Genomic DNA, 13,909 nt, shown 5'->3' on the forward strand with positions numbered 1-13,909 from the left:
ACTTTTGGAACGTATTTATCTTTTCACCACCTCTGTGAGGCAGGGCAGGGCTATTATCCACCTCTACAGAGGCCATACTGGGCCAGACCAAAGGTCAATCTAGTCCAGTATCCTGTATTCAGACAGTGGCTAGTGCCAAGTGCCCCAGAGGGAATGAACAGAACAGAGAATCATCAAGTGATCCACCTCTGTTGCCGATACCAAGCTTCTGGCAAACAAAGGTGAAGAACATCATCCCTTCCCATCCTGGCTAATAGCCATTGAGGGACCTGTCCTCAGTGAATTTATCTAGTTCTTTTTTGAACCCTGTTATAGACTTGGCCTTCACAATATCCTGTGGGTTCCAGGACTAGCTGCTTCAAGAAGCAGTCATTTATGGTGTCAAGAAACTATCTGTGCATCCTGTCCTGAAGTGACATGTACCCAATCAATTTGGGGACAATTGAAATCCTCCATTATTATTATCAATTTTTTTTTAATTTTAATACCTTCTCTAATCTCCATAAATATTTCACAGTTGCTATCACCATCCTGGGTAGGTGGTCAGTAATATATCCCTACAACTAATTCTTATTATTAGAATATGTAATTTCCACCCACGGAGATTCTGTGGTACAGTTTGGTTCATTTACAATTTTTACTTCATTTGATTATACACTTTCTTTCATATATAGAGCCACTCCCTCGCCAGCATGACCTGTTCTGTTCTTTCAATATATTTTGTACACTGGTAATACTGTGTCCCATTAATAATCCTCATTCCACCAAGTTTCTACAGTGGCTATTATATCCATATCCTCATTTAATACGAGACACTCTAGTTCACCTTATTATTTAGCTTTCTGCATTACAGGATGTACATGAATGGGATTTTTTTTTGTAAATTAATTGTTTCTCAACAGATCTTACCTGTATTTTATCATCTTCCATCATCTCCTCCTTACTAGGACATAGAGAATCTCCATTAGTCTATCCTCCCTAATGGATGTCGCTTTCAAACGATGTGCTCCTCTGCACCTGTCAGCCATCCTCCAGCCCTTAGTTTAAAAGCTCCTCTACAACCTTCTCACTGTTAAGTGCCAGGGGTGTGGTTCGATTTCGGCTTAGGTGGAGCCCATCCTTCCTGTATAGGCTCCCTCATTCACAAAAGTTTCCCCATTTCTTAATAACACAGGCAGCACTTCTCTGCCTCGGTGGCATTACAGTCAAATGGGGGCGAACTCGTCAGGTGCGCGGTGCACAGTCATCAATGGAAGAGGATCTGCCTAAATGCTCCTGGGGCTCCTGCTTAAATCATGTCTCTGACACAACTCAGTCACGTGCACCTGCCTGAGGGCAGAGGGAAAGGAGGGTGACTGTGTCACATAAATAGCTCCTGAGCACAGCTGTTGGAGCCCCATGGACCATGCAGTACCCTGAGTGCTCAGGAAGGGCGAGGACTGGAACTGCAGAACACCTCTCAGCTATTTCCCTGGCTCATGGGTGTTTAACCGGAGATGGAACAGTGAGAAGTCAGGTATAATGGGAAACAACATCCACGTCCCTTCTCTTTATTGACTCTATCAAGAGGAAATCTGAGATTGGAGCAGGCACCAATACAGTTCTTTATAAGCAAACATCACACTGGTCCAGTGGCTCTCCATGAACACAGACACATTGTAAAAGCTGCTACCTGCCTTCGTCTCCTCTCCCCAGTGCGTTAGCTTCCCTCACCAGCCCCTCTCCAATTCTTCCAGGCCTTATACCATGTCTGATCCTCTCTTTATAGAGTGGAGATCACTAGATCTTGTCATTTCGGATGTAAGATCCTGAATAGAATAAGTGGTCATGGCCTGTGTTTTTCATCTCCCATGTCACTGGCTCTGCAGCCAAGTGATTGACTGACCCTTCATTTGAAGAACACCCTGATTATCCTTGCACGAAAGTGTTTGCTTTTAATGCTGTACACAATTGGGTTCATAAGTGGTGAGACAAACAGACAGATGTAGCCCAGGAGAAGGATGAGCAATGGAGGAGAGCCCTTCAAAAATCTGTGTATCACACCCAAGCCAATTCGTGGTGTGTAGAAGAGGAGGACAGCACAGAGGTGGGAGACACATGTGTTCAGAGCCCTAAGGCACTCCGCGTGGGACATGACTTTCAGCACTGTTTTGAGGATCATAACATATGAGAGGAAGATGAACAGTGAATCCAACCCTACCACGGTAACTGTAAGAAAGAAGCCATAGATGTAGTTGACTGTGATGTCTGAACAAGCCATCTTAATAACATCCTGGTGCAGGCAGTAGCAATGGGAGAGGATATTGGCTCGACAATATCGGAAGCGTTTAAGGAGAAAGGGGAGTGGGAATATTAAAGACACCCCTCTTAGCACAAACACCAGTCCCATCTTGCGAATTCTTGGCAGGGTTAAGATAGAAGCATATCTCAGTGGCTTACAGATAGCAACAAAGCGATCAAAGGCCATCAACAGGAGTACTGATGATTCAATGAATGAAAGTGAGTGAATGAAGAACAGCTGGGCAAAACAAGCATCCAGACTGATCTCCCTAGTGTTAAACAAGAATATACCCAGTGTTGTAGGCATGGTGGATATCGACAAGGCAAGGTCTGTGATGGCCAACATGGAAAGGAAAATGTACATGGGCTCATGGAGGCTTGGATCTGTTTTTATAATGAAGAGAATGACTGCATTTCCTACTATTGCAATAACATACATTAAGCAGAAGGGGACAGAGACCCAGAGATGGACGTCTTCCTGCCCAGGTATCCCAGTGAGAAGGAACACTGCAGAGCTAAATTCGGTGTCATTGACAGCTGACATCATGTACTGGGTAGGTCTAAGGAGTTTTGAAATATCCTTTCTGAAAGAAAAAAAAAAACCATGAGACTAGATAATATTTAACGAGACATCTTTCTGACCTCAGTGCAAGTCTAGAGACTCCCAGGAGCTTAAAGAAGATAAGCTAAAGCATGGTCTTGGATTTACACCATCAATAGGAACATAGGCATTGCCAGACTAGGTCAGACCTGTAGTCCATCTGGCCTCGAATCAAATGCCCAGTAGCAGATGATTCAGAAGAAGGTGAAAGAAGCCCTGAAATAGGCAGCTATGAGATAACCTGATCTCACGGAAAGTTTCTCCCCTTGGCCCACTAATTAGACATATATTGTAGTATGAAAAAGAAAGGTTTAGAGCCCTTCTAAGAGCTTTTTTATTAAGCCTTCAGTAGTGTAACTGGATTTTCTGCTTACTCATAGAAAGATCCAGTCCCTGTTTGAAACCTGTTAAGCTCTTGGGCCTACTGATATTGTTAAGCAAAAGTTAAAATTTATCTAACAACTAAGATAAAAAACACAGAACAACCAGGAATGCTTTAGTAGAATTTAGTAACAAGGACATTGAGAATTTTAAACAATTGATAAGCTTATATGGTCCATGCCTGCCTAGTAACTCAGCTCCTAGAACAGAACAAGCCCTCCCGTCATAGCTCATCTGATATCTGTAAGCACTCATCCCTACCCACCCATCCCGCCTCCTTCTCCCACAAGGTAGTCATAAACTTTTGATGCACCATATATTCGAAGCTTCTTTTGAGACTTCCCGGTACTGTGAACAAATGCCCCTCAGTATTGTCTGTGCTTCCCTGATTGTGGGGAAGGGGGGAATATTTTTGCCTAACAATATCTTGTGGTTGGGAGTTCCACAGCCTACTTGAGCACTGTGTGATTTTACAGTTGTGACTCATAGACAAATAGACTCAGAGACTTTAAGGTCAGAAGGGACCATTATGATCGTTTAGTTTGACCTCTTGCACAATGCAGGCTGCAGAATCTCACCCACCCACTCCTGTAACAAACCCCTGACCTATGTCTGACTTATTGAAGTCCTCAAATCGTGGTTTGAAGACCTCAAGTGGCAGAGAATCCTCCAGCAAGTGACCCGTGCCCCATGCTGCAGAGGAAGGTGAAAAACCTCCAGGGCCTCTGCCAATCTGCCCTGGAGGAAAATTCCTTCCCGACCCCAAATATGGCGATCAGTTAAACTCTGAGCATGCGGGCAAGACTCAACCAGCCAACACCCAGGAAAGAATTCTCTGTAGTAACTCAGATCCCACCCCATCTAACATCCCATCACAGACCACTGGGCATACTTATCTGCAGATAATCGAAGATCAGTTGCCAAATTAATTGCCAAATTAGACAAATTAGACCTTTCCAATGACACCCATTCTTGCCCTACATTTTGGAATGTGGCCCATTCTACCATGACATGTGTATATACATGGCAAGTACATAGTGAAAACGGTCAGTGTATTTATCTGTCCTACACTGAAGCTGTTTGTTAATGTGTTTCCTTCATGGGCGGATGGTAAGAAGGCAAGGGAAGGCAGGCTGCTCTTGGTCTGGTACTGGAGCTGGCGGCTGGGTCTATGTGGCTGCCCAGCCCCCGCGCTACAGGGCTGGAAAGGCTGGGGCTGTGCTTCACACTGTGGGAGGGGGAGGCTGAGAAGGTTGAGGTGCTTCGGGGCTGGGGGCACTAGTCTGGGACATGGCCTGTTGCTGCGTTGGGGGGCTGGCTTGGCTCCATGGAAGGGGTGGGGCCTCCTGTGGAAGGGATGGGAATGGGGATGCCTGCCGCAGATGGTGGTTCACCATCACCCATGGTTTCCTTGTCTAATTTTTATGTATACATATATATTATTTTCTCCATGCCTCAGGTTCTATATCACGCCACTGTGTCTTTGCAGTAGAAGAATAAATTCTTAGAGCCAGTTTCTTAATTCAGTAATAATGATTTCAACTGCATCATTATAGATTTACATGTGTAGATTCGACCACAACCGCACCCAATTAAATTTCTCTGCCAAATACTGCCTGTGATACACTCTGACCTAGAGAATCCCTCCAAGAGAAGCTGAAGTGCTTTCCCAGGCCAATGTTGATGGACTCCAGAGAGTCTGATCATCCTACAGGCTTCATTTTATCCTCACAGGATCTGCATCCTTTCCCCATGCAAGATTCTGTAGACATTTGGCAAGTTACAAGCTAACATAGTCAGATTGGCAGGGGAGGGGTTGGCGTCACAAATGGGTGAATAGTGCAAACACTAGATTTACTCTGATATCCAGTTCAGCGTGCAAGTTACTTCAGCCATGCTCATGTATGATATGATAGGTGTACATTACATACAACCCCTACTACACTCCCCTTTCCTGCACCTCAGCTTTACTCTTTGCTTCTTTGCTGAAACACTGACCGGCAGTTCGGTTCTCTTAGGACTTCTTTAACAGTGTTGCACCTGTATTGCAGAGTGATTGAGTGCACAACGCTGAATAGAAGTGTTAGAAACAGGTTTTGGTTGGTTACCAGGAGACAATATCACACAACTGTTCACTGAACACAGAGTTAATAACACAAACCATTGCAAACACTATTTGAAGTACTTCTGAAATACTTTCTAAAGCTAAAACCATTAATTAGTAAACTAACTAATGTTCCTTCCTGTAGAGATTTCAACAACTTGAAAAGTGTTGGCATAACATTTACACATCTGTACTTTAGTACACACATGTGAAGCCATTCTTTCTCCTCTGATCTTCTTTCAGAGATGATTTCTCAGGATAGAGAAGTGATAGAGGTAAACAAATATGATTAGAGGGCTGGGGCACATGACTTACAATGTGTGGCTGAGGGAACTGGGGTTATTGGGATTTTGTGACTTGATTAATATCTAAACGGGACCATATAAAACATGGTTGCAACCTAAGGTTCTTAGTGGCACCAAATTCTATGTAAAGGGCGGTGATATAAGGGTCTAAGACCGTACGGGTTACTGGTTATGATTATGCTGTCTGTATGTCTGTATCATTTTTTGTATTGAAGTTATAAGTATTGGCTGTATACTGTCTGTATTTTAAATTGGTGCTGCAGTTCTGGGTGACACCCCAGACTAGTTGGTGTCAGCTCAGCTAGCCTGCTTGATGCCCATTAAGGACCATACCTACACAATTGACCCATTGAGAGGAGGTGAATATGCTTGTGACTGCCAAGGTATGCAGAAACTGCCCATGTGACTGCAAACTCCATTTTGCTGTACTTTCCACAGTAGGAACAAAGGTGTTCTTACACCTGGAAAAGTCTATAAGGAAGAGCTGCATCCATTTTGCTCTCATCCTGTTTCTACCTCTGGAGGACTTTGCTACAATCTGAAGCTCTGCACAAAGGACTGATGACCATCCAGCAGGGGATGTTCTCCCGAAACTGGATTTAAACTGCAGTTTACTTCATCACTGCTACAAGCCTGAACCAGAACTTTGCCATTACTGTATGTAATTGATTCCATTTAACCAATTCTAGCTCTCATCTTTATCTTTTTCCTTTTATGAATAAACCTTTAGATTTTAGATTCTAAAGGATTGGCAACAGCGTGATGTGGGGTAAGATCTGATGTAATATGTTACCTGGGTCTGGGGCTTGGTCTTTGGACGCGAGAACTTTTCTTTACGAGGTATTGGTTTTTATAACCATTCATCCCAAGGACGTGTGACTGGTGTGATACTGAAAGACTGGAGTGTCTAAGGAAATTGCTTGATGTGATTCGGTTAGCAGAGGGTGACACAAAGTTTTTGTCTGCGGTTTGGTTTGCCTTAGAGGTGGAGAAACCCCAGCCTTGGTGTGACTGCCCTGTTTGAGCAATTGTCCTGATTTGGCACTCTCAGTTGGGTTCCGCCAGAACCACAAGTTTGCAGAAGAAGAGTGAGGGAGATTATGCAGCCTTGAACTAACGAAGGGAGGGTTCCAAATAGGATGGAGCTCGGCTGGCAGTGTGCAGATGACAGAACAAGAAGCAATGGTCTCAAGTTGCAGTGGGGAAGGTCTAGGTTGTATTAGGAAACACTATTTCACTAGTGGATGGTGAAGCACTGGAATGCCTTACCTAGGGAGATTGGAATATCCATCCTTAGAGGTTTTAAAGCCCATCTTGACAAAGCCTGGCTGGGTGATTATGTTGTTGGTCCTGCTTTGAGCAGGGGATTGGAATGGATGACCTCCTGAGGTCTCTTCCAACCCTATGATTCTGTGATTGTATGACTTTAAATGTAGTGTCTATAATCTGGATTTCTTCAGAACCTGAACAGATTGCAGCGTCTCAGCCCTCAATCAGTCGCTAGTCAGCAAAGAAAAGTCTAGTAGCTCCTCTGTCTCTATGTTAATAGCTGACTGCTTCTTCTCAGGTTCTCTGCTGTCAGTCTGCAGCCTGTAACCGGACTGACAAAAGCCACTGGGATCAGTATGGAAAATATTCATTCCCTGAGCTCTGACTCTCTTGTACATAGTAACCCCAGCACCTGTTATTCAGGCATGGTGATGGTTTGCAGGAAGTGGATTTCAAAGTCAAATGCATGAGTATTCCTGGAAATAGAACTTCATTTCACATAGGAAAGTCATCTATTGTGCTTCTCTCTCTCTCTCTCTCTCTGGTTTTTTTTTCCTCTCTCTGTCTGTGTCCTGTATTCATAAAATTCATAGCACGCGGGAATGGCAAACTGTAAGATATGTAGCTGAGCTGCCATAAGGAATGTGTATGTTAAACCCTCTTCTTGGGATGTTTGCTGTAGAGCTACATTGGGTTAACTATTGGGATGCTGACCTTATGGCTATATTGGCTGCAGCCATTGTGGCTTTTCTTAGTTCAATAGCAGGCTGCTGGGAAACAAGCAGGAAGGTAAGCAACAGCTCAGGAAAAGCCATGGCTCAGTAACCAACCCAGGGAGGTTGAGAGACAACACTGGACCTACAAGCTGGGAAGAGCCTATTTCTGGGCTCCAGTCACATCACACAGCTTGATTTGCCAGAGCTGTGAGTCTGTGCAGAGATGGGTAAGCTGCTGTGAGAAGCTCTTCACACTGACAGGCACATCTGAAGGCCTTGCCCTGCCTCAGTCCCTGTCAGAGTGGGAGGGCTTGGGGTCAGAGAAGTGTACAGACTGTTTTTTGAAAACCCTTCAATTCTCCATTGTTCCGCTTTATTCCCACTGTTCAGATTAAAGAGTAGTTTGGTTTAAGAAGCCTGGCTGGTCACTCATCTCACCACTTGTCCCAGGTTCCCAAAGGGAAGAACTGCAGGACTCAGTCTGAGGGTGGGAGGACCGTGAGATTCTACCCCATGAGAAGGAAGGTTACTTTCCCTAACATCTTGCACTCAGAGATTAGGGACGGGGGTGCGATGCAGTTAGTCCTGCAACTTTTAGTGGTATCTACAGAGCAGAGATGCTAGAGCCCTCAGCCATTCAGGAAACAAAAATATCCCCTATCTTACCTGTTACCATGGAGCAGTGCAGCTCTGAATAGTTGCCTTCATAATCAATCCAAATAATAAAATCTTTGAAAATGCATTTGCTGATTAAATTTCCAGGAGCAAATAAACCTGTGGCAATTTTTGAACTATTAACTGATATTCTGTGGGGTCTTGTTTCACTCAGCCCCTGGCAGGATTGGGCCCAGAGCACACTGCACCTCCAGAAATGGGACTCACTGAGAAAACCTCATTTGGGATATTGCGGTTTTTTTAACACTCCAAGCTCGCTTGGCATGTCAGATTTGTGTGCAGTTTCAATAACCCCCTGACGAGCATGGGCAGGTGTAGGGCAGGGGTTCCCAAGCTTCCCAGTGCTACCAGCCCACCAGCCCACCAGCCCTTCAATGACTCACCCTGACAGCCCAGCTGAGTCCTCTGGCACTGCACAGCCTGTTCCCTTCACTTTGCATTTTTCAGGTAGTGAAACTTGCCAACGTACCCAGTTCCTGCTAGAAGGAGAGCCACTGACACCAGAAGTCTTCACTCTAAAGGACAAGGTGTCATCGGAGAGGTAGCATGGGCAGCAGGCCGTATCTGTTCGGAGAGGGAGGAAACTGTCTTTATGAAGCATGTCTGCACATTCCCTTCAGGGCCACTTGGCCATCAATTTGGGAAATGCAGTTTTTTAACACTCCCAAGCTCGCTTTGAATGTCAGATTTGTGTGCTGCTTTCAATAACCCCCTGAGGAGCATGGCAGATGGAGGGGAGGGTTCCCAAGCTCCCCAGTGCTACCAGCCCTTCACTAAGTCACCCCCAACAGCCCAGCTCAGTCCTCTGCCACTGCACAGAAATCTGAAAATGAAAACAGCTCGCAGCCTTTACCCTTCACTTTTCATCTTAAACGATAATGAAACCTGCCAACGTACCCAATTCCTGCTACGAGGAGCTGCTGACACCAGAGGTCCTCACCCCTAAAGGACAAGTAGTCATCAGACGGGTTGCACAGGCAGCAGGCAGTATCTGTTCAGATAGGAAGGCAGCTGCCTTTATGAAGCATGTCTGGACATTCCTTGGGGCCACTTGGCCATCAGGGAACCTCAGATGCTTGGTTTGTGTGCACCTGCTTTAAACCCCAGTCACGGCCAATGGCAAACCGCATGCACCATCATTAACCCCCATCAAGGCCAATTGCAAACTGCGGGCAGCAAAATCACAAGGAATGTGGGGTGATGCTACCCAATGGGACTGCTGAACCAGCCCTGCTGCAGATTCTATTCCTGGAATCCGGTCTTGTCATCACTATTTGTATGGTTCTGATTAGTCACAGAGATACCTCAGGGGCAGCTGAGTAATAACGATGATGCTGTCACAGCTGTTATCCAGTTGAAATAAATACTTGTAATCATAATTATAATTTTAATAATGAATAATAGAGGATCAGATTTCTCTCAGAATACAAGCTAGGAAAAGGACATTCTACAACACTGCATACTTGGAAATTTCCTTGGATCATTCCAGTAGGATATAAACTTCTTCTCTGTTAGGGTTGTTAAGTGCTGGAATAAATTCCCAGGGAGTTATAGAAACTCCATCATTGTAATTTTTAAGAACAGGTTACAGACATCTGTCAGGAATGGTTTAGAAAATACTTTAATCTTCCATGATCACAGGAGTCTGGTCCTGATGACTCCTGAGTCCTGCAATCCTCCCTGAGGCATAACAAGAGGCCCCAGGATCCAGGGGGACTGAAAGTTATAACAGATTTCAGTGATCACTGGTAGCTGGGCACCCCAATCCCTGTGCTGCCACAACTGCTCTAGGACCCGCTTCAGCTCCTGGCTAGCACAGGTTCATCAGAGATGTGCTACCAGGGCCTGTCACAGGAGCCACAGCCTGCAATATCTGCTGAAGGGGCCTTGTATAGGGTGGAGGGGGCTGCACAGAGATGGGAAGGCTGGTTAGAGTAGCTGATGGACACAATACCCCAGTCGCAGACTGGTCAGGAGGTATTGACCTTTCTAGACCCATAGTGCAGCCATAGACTCCGTCAGCGCAACCTTCATTATGTTATGAGGAAGAGGCAGATGAAAAGCCTCTAGTTTCTCTTGGGGATTGAAAATCTCAGCTCTGTAAACAAAGACCATTGCCCATCTATCCCACATTGAGTAGAAAGTGACCTATATTAATGAGTTTGCATGGTACAGATCTATGTGCAGTGTAAGGTAGAATAAATCTGGGTTTATACTCCACCAAGGATGCAAGCCTGGGAAACTGGGAAATTGGCGGTTGTCTCCTGTGGACAAGGGTGATCCAGGGCGTATAGTGTACTTTCTAAAGCTAAAACCATTCATTAGTAAACTTAGTGATATATACCCAATCCATATGGGGACAGTTGAAATCCCCCATTTTTATTATTGATTTTTAAAATTTTAATAGCCTTCGAATCTCCATAAATATTTCACAGTCTCTACCCTACTGCTATATTCTTATTATTAGAATATGGAATTTTCACCTATACTAATTCTAATTTTGGTTCATTTACGATTATTACTTCAATTGCCACTCCCTCACCAGCATGACCTATTCTGTTCTTTCAATATATTTTGTACCCTGCGATCACTGTGTCCCATTGATTATCCTCATTCCACCAAGTTTCTGTGATGGCTATTATATCAATACCCTCATTTAATATGAGGCACTCTAGTTCATCCATCCAATTATCTAGCTTTCTGTATTACATGATGTACATGAATGGGACTTTTTTTTTATTTCATTGTTTCTCAACAGATCCTACCTGGATTTTATCACCTTCCATCCTCTCCTCCTTACTAAGACATAGAGAATCTCCATTAGTCTATCCTCTCTAACGGATATCGCTCTCCAAATGACATGCTCGTCTACACCTGTCAGCTTTCCCAAAACCTTTAGTTTAAAAACTAATCTACGACCTTCTCACTGTCAAGTGCCAGGGATCTGGTCCCATTTTAGCATAGGTGGAGTCCATCTTTCCTAAATAGGCTCCCACATTCACAAAAGTTTCCCCATTTCCTAATAACACATGCGGCACTGCTCTGCATCAGTGGCATTACATTCAGATTGGGGTGGACTCATTAGGTGCGTGGTGCACAGTCATCAATGGAAGAAGAGTTGCCTAAATGACTGTGCCTGGGCTCCTGCTTTAATCATGTCTCTGATAAGACTCAGTCACATACACCTGGCTGAGGGTAGAGGAAAAGAGGGGTGACTGTGTCACTTAAATAGCTCTTGAACACAGCTGTTGCTGCGCTCATCGATCACGCAGTATCCAGAGTGCTCAGGAAGGACGAGGACTGGAACTGCAGAACACGTCTCAGCTATTTCCCTGGCTCATGGGTGTTTAAACCGGAGACGGAACAGTGACAAGTCAGGTATAATGGGAAACAACATCCACGTCCCTTCTCTTTATTGACTCTATCAAGAGGAATCCTGAGGTCGGAGCAGGCACCAATACAGCTCTTTATAAGCAAACATCACACTGGTCCACTGCTCTCCATGAACACAGACACATTGTAAAATCTGCTACCTGCCTTGGTCTCCTCCCCCCAGTATGTTAGCCTACCTCACTAGCACCTCTCCCATTCTTCCAGGCCTTATACCATGTCCAAACCTCTCTTTATAGAGCGGAGTTCACTAGATCTCATCATATTGGATGTGACATCCTGAATAGAATAGGTGGTCGTGGCTCATGTTTTTCATCTCCCATGTCACTGGAGCTGGAGCTAAGTGATGAACTGACGCTTCACTTGATGAACACCCTGATTATCCTCGCAGAAAGGTGTTGGCTTTTCACACTGTAAACAATTGGGTTCATAAGTGGTGGGACAAATATCGACATGTATCCCAGGAAAAGGTTGAGCAATGGAGGAGAGCTCTTCCAATATCCATGTATCAGACCCAAGCCAATCCGTGGTGTGTAGAAGAGGAGGACAGCGCAGAGGTGGGAGACACATGTGTTCAGGGCCCTAAGGCACTCCACATGGGACGTGACTTTCAGTACTGTTTTGAGGATAAGCAGTGAATCCAACCCCACCACGGTGACTGTAAGAAAGAAGCCATAGATACTATTGACTGTGATGTTCGCACAAGCCATCATAATAACATCCTCGTGCAGTTTAAGGAGAAAGGGGAGTGGGAATGTTAAAGACACCCCTCTTGTGTTGTCAGCATGGTGGATATCAACAAGGCAAGGTCTGTGATGGCCAACATGGAAAGAAAAATGTACATGGGCTCATGGAGGCTTGGATCTGTTTTTACAATGAACAGAATGACTGAATTTCCTACTATTGAAATAACATACATTAAGCAGAAGGGGATAGAGATCCAGAGATGGACGTCTTCCTTCCCAGGTATCCCGGTGAGAAGGAACACGGCAGAGTTGAATTTGGTGTCATTGACAGCTGACATCATGTACTGGTCAGGTCCGAGGAGTTTTGAAAGATCCTTCCTGAAAGGAAAAAAAAAAGAAACCATGAGACTAGATGATATTTAATGAGACAACTTTCTGATCTCAGTACAGGAGACTCCCAGGAGCTTAAAGAAGATAAGCTAAAGCATGGTCTTGGATTTGCACCATCGATAGGAACATAGGCAGTGCCAGACTAGATCAGACCTGTAGTCCATCGAGCCTCGTATGCCCAGTACCAGATGATTCAGAAGAAGGTGAAAGAAGCCCTGAAATAGCCAGCTATGAGATAACCTGCTCCCAAGGAAAGTTTTTCCCCAAGACCCACTAATTAGACACATATTGTAGTATAAATTAGGAAAGTTTAGAGTCTTTCTAAGAGCTTTTCTGTTAAGTCCTCACTACTGTAATTGGATTTTCTGCTTACCCATAGAAACATCCAGTCCCTGTTTGAAACCTGTTAAGCTCTTGGGCCCACTGATATCTTGTTGCTGGGAATTCAGTAGCCTACTTGAGTGCCATGCAATTTTACAGTTGTGACCTTTCCACTGACAACCTTTCTGGCCCTCCATTTTGGAGTGTGGCCCATTGTATCCATGACATGTGTGTAAACACATGGCAAGTGCATTGTGAAAATGGTCATTGTATTTATCTGTCCTGCATTGAAGCTGTTTGTTAATGTTTTTTTCCATTATGGGAAGAGGATAAGAAGGCAAGGGAAGGCAGGCTGCTCTTTGTCTAATGCTGGTGCTGGCAGCTTGGTCCGCATGGCTGCCTGGCCCCCATGCTCCAGGTCCGGAAAGGCTGGGGCTGGGGCGCACCCTGGGAACGGGGAAGCTTGGGAACTTGGGGTTCTCTGGGTCTGGGGACATGTCTGGGGCACGGCCTCTTGCTGCAGTGGGGAGCTGGCTTGGCTCCATGGGGGATTAGGCATCATGGAAGGGGTGGGGCCTTGGTTGGAAGGGGCGGAACTTGGGTTTTGCCTGCCCAGGTGGGGATTCACCACCACCCATGGTTTCCTTGCCTAATTTTTATATATATTATTTTCTCCACTCCTCAGGTTCTATGTTATGCACAGGGCCGGCTTTAGGAAGTGCGGGGCCCAATTCGAACATTTTCGGTGGGGCCCTGGCAGGGATGACTTAAAAAAAAAAGTGGGAAAAAAA

The 13,909-nt window shown here is 45.0% G+C and overlaps 1 protein-coding gene across 1 annotated transcript; it reads right to left on the bottom strand.

Moving 5' to 3' along the window:
• Positions 1 to 1,888: 1,888 nt before the first annotated feature.
• LOC116831596 (olfactory receptor 51G2-like) lies at positions 1,889 to 2,842 on the bottom strand. Its single transcript, XM_075061412.1, has one exon. The coding sequence runs from the start codon at positions 2,825 to 2,827 to the stop codon at positions 1,889 to 1,891; it is 939 nt and encodes a 312-aa protein (XP_074917513.1). The 5' UTR covers positions 2,828 to 2,842.
• Positions 2,843 to 13,909: the final 11,067 nt, after the last annotated feature.

Source organism: Chelonoidis abingdonii, unplaced genomic scaffold, assembly GCF_003597395.2.
Source record: "Chelonoidis abingdonii isolate Lonesome George unplaced genomic scaffold, CheloAbing_2.0 scaffold0580, whole genome shotgun sequence".
Classification (NCBI taxonomy): domain Eukaryota; kingdom Metazoa; phylum Chordata; order Testudines; family Testudinidae; genus Chelonoidis; species Chelonoidis abingdonii.